Source organism: Nipponia nippon, unplaced genomic scaffold (assembly GCF_047370975.1).
Source record: "Nipponia nippon isolate SJK-2023a ecotype South Korea unplaced genomic scaffold, ASM4737097v1 scaffold_3, whole genome shotgun sequence".
NCBI lineage: Eukaryota > Metazoa > Chordata > Aves > Pelecaniformes > Threskiornithidae > Nipponia > Nipponia nippon.
The window spans coordinates 40,852,379-40,858,378 of NW_028262347.1; the positions used below are offsets into that span (position 1 = coordinate 40,852,379).

Consider the following 6,000-nt stretch of genomic DNA (forward strand, 5'->3'; position numbering starts at 1 on the left):
ACCGGGCAATGTGCTATCACACATAAGTATAGGTGACTTCTCCCATAAAGCACTCATGCCACAGACGTAGTGTTATCTGCAGTAGTGACTGAAGGAGAGTTTACTGCCGGCTCATGCAATGCGTTACTTAGGTAGAGCAGACAGAGCACGCCACCTGCTCACTACCCTGGCATGCTAAGATACATTACTGACTTTTATCTGGAAACTCAGTCCTCAGGGAAGTTGCAGATACATGAATGGCCAAGGAGAAAGATCTAGTCAGAGATATAAGTGAAAACCATAAAGGAGATGGGATCACCTGTAAGAAAAATGCATGGAGGTAAAGGCCAAGCCTTAGCAGACGCTAGCAGAGAAGCACGGAGAATGATGCTGCAGGAGAAATGCTGCATTAGCTGGGCATGCGGCTTCAGGCCTCCTTCCCAAAACGGGGGAGAACATCCCTGGGTAATCTGGTGGTCATACTTGGATCTCAAATTGAGACCAACCACTACCACAGCCCTTGCTGTTGCTGCTGCTCCATGTTTGCTCTCTGCCTTAGTGGCCTACATATAGTAGACAGCAAGAAAGCTGCTGCTGCACCAAGTATCAAACTGTCTCCTATCCATATCGTCTGTAGTAGGAATTTCAGTTTTATTTTATTGGGCACCACTTATTTCCTCTGACTGTTGTATGAAGCACTGGGACACTAATCTCATAATCAGACATTTCTCTGTCATCAGTTTAGGTTGCTGTATGAAAGTTAAGGACTTGCTGAAAACGTCATTACTCAACCACTTAAGAAAGGCTCAAATAATTTAAAAAGTTTGTAGCACAATTAATGTTCTTCCTTCAGGAAAGCACTGGAAGACAAGGAAGTGGAGGCAGAAGAGTAAGAACATGAATACGGGAAAGCTAACAATAAAAGACCAGAACTAGGATCACAGCAGCAACAACAGCGTTAGAAAATCCTTTCCAGATCCATGAGGCACAATAACTGTGCAGATGCTCAGGTGCTGCAGGAGAACATAGCTCTCAAACTCCAGCAGAGCTGCAGTGCTTCCACCAGCAAAGGATGGACCAGCATCTCCACCAACCACAATAAGCACCTCATCTTTGCTTTCAGTAACATGTGCCGACCAAGGGACAAATCTGTCATTCTGCAAAAACGTTATTGTAAAAAATAATGTGGGTATTATTGTATATTATCTATACTACACCTAGGAAATTGATTCAACTCTTTATCTGTCTTTGCTTGAACAGTCCCAGCTACACGAGATGAGAAATTTTAAAGAAAAATGCAAATTTATCCATGCTAATAAATAAAGTAGAAGGAATTCCATGTGTTATACCTAACACTTGCAAGCGTACTGGAAAGAAAAGGCAGTATCAACATTAAGAACATCTTGCTCACATAATGAGAATCACAGACTTGTGCTCCAGTGACTCTGGAGACATAGGAAATACAGGTCTGTTCCCTCCATAAAACAATTTGTTGTGGCATTGTCAAAATTATCTAAGGATCCGATCTCAGTCATAGGAAAAAACAAACATTAAGAATATTCCTCTTGAGAGCTGGCCCACAGCCAGGATTTCTAAAAAACTCCGTCACAGACAAAGAGTCCACTCAAAATCCCTATTTAATCTTTTCACAGGTGGCAACATTTTCCACTTGTCAAGCAAAAAATATGCTTCATTAACAAGGGAAAAAACTGTCCATCTGTGAATCTAAAGACTCCCATTAAGTATTATGCATGCACATACTGAGAGTCTTCTCCAACTGCCCTTGAAAGTCTCAGGACTCGAAAAATAATGCTTGAAGGAAGTTTCAAACATCTCCTTTTTCATCTGGTGTCATTCTTGATATGTAATCACTGTTTTGACAGGTGTCTACAGTTATTAATTTGGTTCCATGCATAACAACAGCTTCTCAGGACTATCTATAGATGTCACTGCAGTTATTATCAGCATTTCCAGTGTATGAACTGACCTTTTCCTGGAGGAAGGAGCTCTCCCAGCCTTCTAAGAAAAAAGTAACTGGGGAGATTGTTCTGCTAGAAACAGAGGTTTTGTCTCCTGTAGGAAGTACCACAGCCTTCTGTGAAATCCTCCTAGGCCTCTTTTCTGATTAACTATGAAAATGAACTCCAGAAAGTTTTGTGTGGCATGGGAATGAATTCTAGGATATGAAATCAGTCTTAAGTCTGCAACGTTAGCAAATGCCTCAGCATTTCTCTCCCTGAACATCGTCATCAGTCAGCAAACGAAAGAGGAGCCAAGGTCATTGTTCCAGGGAAGTACATAGAAGAGATGATTGATGAGAACGTGTCTAAACCATGGCAAACTAGCCAAGTGGAAGAGCCAGCCATTGGCATCTTAATTCATAAAGTGGGAAAATAGTTCCCTGACTTCATTGAATGCCCTACTGTGAATGCAAAGTATGAGGAGTTTTGCTTTATTTGAGATATACTTGTCCCAGTATACAGACCATCCTCCATATTGTTGGATTTTCCTGTGGGTTTTTTGTAGGTTTGAGCAACCGACGATATTCTGGAGTTCGTGAGGTTTCAGCATATTCCTCGATACTAAAGTGTAACTGCATACAAACTTTATACACAGATTTCTTTGAGCTCAAGGAAACTGGCCATTGCTTGCCCCTATGGTAGCCATAGTTCTACACGTTTGCTCTTTTGTTTGGTGATGACGTGGTAGATTTGATACTTGTTAAATTCCGTGTGATTGATGAGCAAGGTGGAAGGCCCATTTGCAGAACTGGATAAGACAGAAAGCTATTTCCTTGAAAATGGGGTTACCTCAAGTTTCACCTACAGCTGCTTGAAAATTGGAAGCTTGAAGAAAACAATAAAACATCAAATTTTCCACTGGACTTGTCTCCGTTTTGCAAACAAATTTAACACCAGCCCACATCTATCTCCAGTCTGTGGAAGATGAGGTGCTCCAGCTGCCAGAATGGTCATTGCTTATATTCACACTTGAAGTTCTAAAATCCATCATACTAGCTCATACTCCAAAATACAAGACCATATAGCAAGTCGAAGTTTGCAAGACCTACCCTGCAAGAAAGCATCTCAGTTCACAACTTTCAGGAACAGTCTTTAATCTAGCAATTTGCATTCTGACCCAATTCTCTAACTTAATATTTTAAAAGGCAAAAATAGGAGAGTCCACTTAATGCCATTCAACTTCAGTATCAATTTCTTAAGGCTAGGGCCTAGTTCTCCCCACCTTCGGCAAGGTTTAGGCACTTTGTTTACAGCATAGTCTAACTCCAGTGACAACTGAAGTCAGGCAAGAATTTCCTGCTGGAGAACAGGAATCCCCATGTGCCTGTGCAGAAACTCACGTTCATATTTTAAAATGCCCTGATATGATGAAAAACCCTGACTGTGCAAGCCCAGTGAGGAGGGGACATCCTTGGCTGTCGCCTTGAAAGCAGCTGTGGACAATTTCTCTGCTCAGCCACAGATTCACCCAAATGCTCTGCTACCTTTCTGTTCATACAAAATCTGCTACACTGGGTGGTGCTGGTACTTCCTCACTGCCATCTCTGCCTGCTTCTCTGTCCCACTCCTCTCGTGCTTCTCGCTAAGTAATACCCAAGATGCATCTCTGGCATATCGGTTTAGATTCCAGAAAGCTTTGCAGTTCTGGGGACATGAGCTCTTGCTTGCATTTATCCCAGCGAAGGATATGACTCTACATCACCTCCTAATTTCAAGTAACTTTCTTCCCAAACTATAGAATAACAATATTAATTACTAGAGCTGTTAATGGCATAGACTCTAAGTCTTGGTGTCCTGCACACATGGAAACGGTACCATCACCAAGTCAGAATAGGCTGATGCAGAGGCAGTGACAGGAATTACTCAATCATACCTTGCACTAATATAGAACAACTGCAGTCATAGCCCAGTCAATTCACATTTTTTCGCCTGCTTTTGTGGGCAAGTTTGCATTGCTACCTGCAAAGCCAGTCTAAAACCATTTCAGGGAGCCGTGTACTCCAAGGAGATGAAGACCTTTTTCATTCCATAGTCATTTTAAGAATTATAATTTTGCCTATGCACAGCGGGACAGCTATTTAACTATGTCTCTCTGTCACCCTGTTTTTGAAGAATAAGATACAAAGAAGATTAGTCATAACATCTTAAATTTTCTCGCTCTTCTAGCAAAGACCATTACAGTTGAGAAAACCATCTTAATAGGAGAATGAAGGGAGCAAGTAAGGGTCTGCACGGATGCACAGCACGGAGTCAAATCTCACAGAAACGTGGAGTCCTCTGCACAGGTTAAACACCCCCCATCCTGAAATAATCTGCAAACTGCATTAGTAAAGAAAACAAAGAATCAATCTACAGGGTGGGTTGTAGAGCACAATGGTGGTAAACTGATCCTAACTGGCTGGGTAAAAGTGTTACTTGGGAAATAACTCAAGTATGCAAAATGGATTACTTTGAAAGGGAGATGATAGGTTATCAGGACCAGGGGCTAAGTCACGTAATAGGGTAACTGCAACTAATACATCATTTCTGTCCTTTGTGAGGAGTTATTCCTCTCTTATTGGAGGAGTACACTAGGAAAGAGAGCCATCCAATGCCTACGTTGTGAAACCAGGCACTTCAAAAGCAGAGGGAGTCAGATGAGTCAGTTCTCACTGAGCTGATCTGGGAATAACAGCAGTCTTGAAGACCTTACCAAGGAACAAAGATCTGCCACCAAAACTTCCACAGCTGTGTGCAATGACCAGGCCCTTCTCTTGCTTACTTTAACCAGAGTATTTTCCAACAAAGACATTGAGGGAAGTATAACCATCAGGTTGTGCAGATGTGGTATGAGGGGAATATCTGGAGGAAACCTCAGCAATGATGCCTATGCCAAAAAAGCAACGGTGCTTCCTGTTGAGGAGGAAAGCAAAGAGGTTCGCATTAAATTGATCCTACTCTTGAAAGGGCCACGTGTGAATATGGGAGCAGATTTCAGGAATGATACAGAAGTACATGATTTATCTACCTGAAAAAAATTGGCAGACTTGAGTGATGTAGTACACAGTCTTATTCTCTAGGCATCTGTCCTCCATAACTACCACCTCCCAAAAGAAAAGAGTGGCCCTCCCAGCATGCCATTTTTTGATGTTGTACGTGGTAATTGAGCTGCTCGTCATCGCCTGCACACGTAAGCGTTGTCTGTGAGATTTGTCAGCCTTGTATTTTGAACAGCCTAAAAGTCTAACATAGACACAAAGCTTCTGCTCCCCTGGAGACCCAGTCCTGCTCAACCTGGCCACCCAAGTGGGCTTCTCCATCCAGAGGGATGTATCCTACTCTGGAGAACGTGGGGAGCTAAAGACACCAAGCCCTGAAACATTGGGAGAGAGTGTGTATCTAAGGGACAATGACATCCTTGCTGAGCTGAAATAAGGCAATAAAGTACACAGGATGGGATGGAAGCATAGCTAGGAACACCTACAGCAGAGTTTGGCATGTGTTTAGTACCATGAAGACAGAGTCAATATGCTCTGTGTGAGAAAAATATCATTTCACTGTAATAGTTGGCAGGGAGGTAAAGTCAGGACAAACTGGAAACTGTAAGATCACCATGGGCCAGAAGGGTTGTGCAATTATCTTAGGAAAATGAAGACTGTTCAGAGAACTATTCTTTTGGAGTAGACTTCTTCAGAGAACATGCCCCAGCTCTCCAGCCCAGGCCCTCCTGTTGGAGGCTCTTGTCTGTGCAGAGTGGTGCCAAACCATCTGCCCCAGGAAATGCCACCTCTGGAACTGGATGCAGCCTCCGTGGCTTCCTGAACAAGCAGCTTGGCAGCTGAAGGTCCTGAGCCCTTCTTGCTCTAGGCTTAAAAGTACTGCAAGCGGACCACTGTTAACAGAAATTTGCCCATCTCTAAGACAGCAAACACAGAGAGGTTGTATAGAGGTCGAGAGGTGGAACTTGGAAGAAACACAAGAACATATAACCTTTGAAGAAGCTGGAGCAAAAGCATTTAAA

The 6,000-nt window shown here is 42.8% G+C and overlaps 1 protein-coding gene across 1 annotated transcript in view; it reads left to right on the top strand.

Moving 5' to 3' along the window:
- The window catches only part of LGR5 (leucine rich repeat containing G protein-coupled receptor 5), a 100,130-nt gene extending 98,289 nt beyond the window's left edge, over positions 1-1,841 (top strand). The window contains exon 19 of the mRNA XM_087766644.1: positions 833-1,841. Coding sequence (XP_087622770.1) covers positions 833-880 — 48 coding nt within the window. The 3' untranslated portion in view covers positions 881-1,841. The remainder of the gene's footprint in view (positions 1-832) is intronic.
- The last annotated feature ends 4,159 nt before the right edge of the window (positions 1,842-6,000 follow it).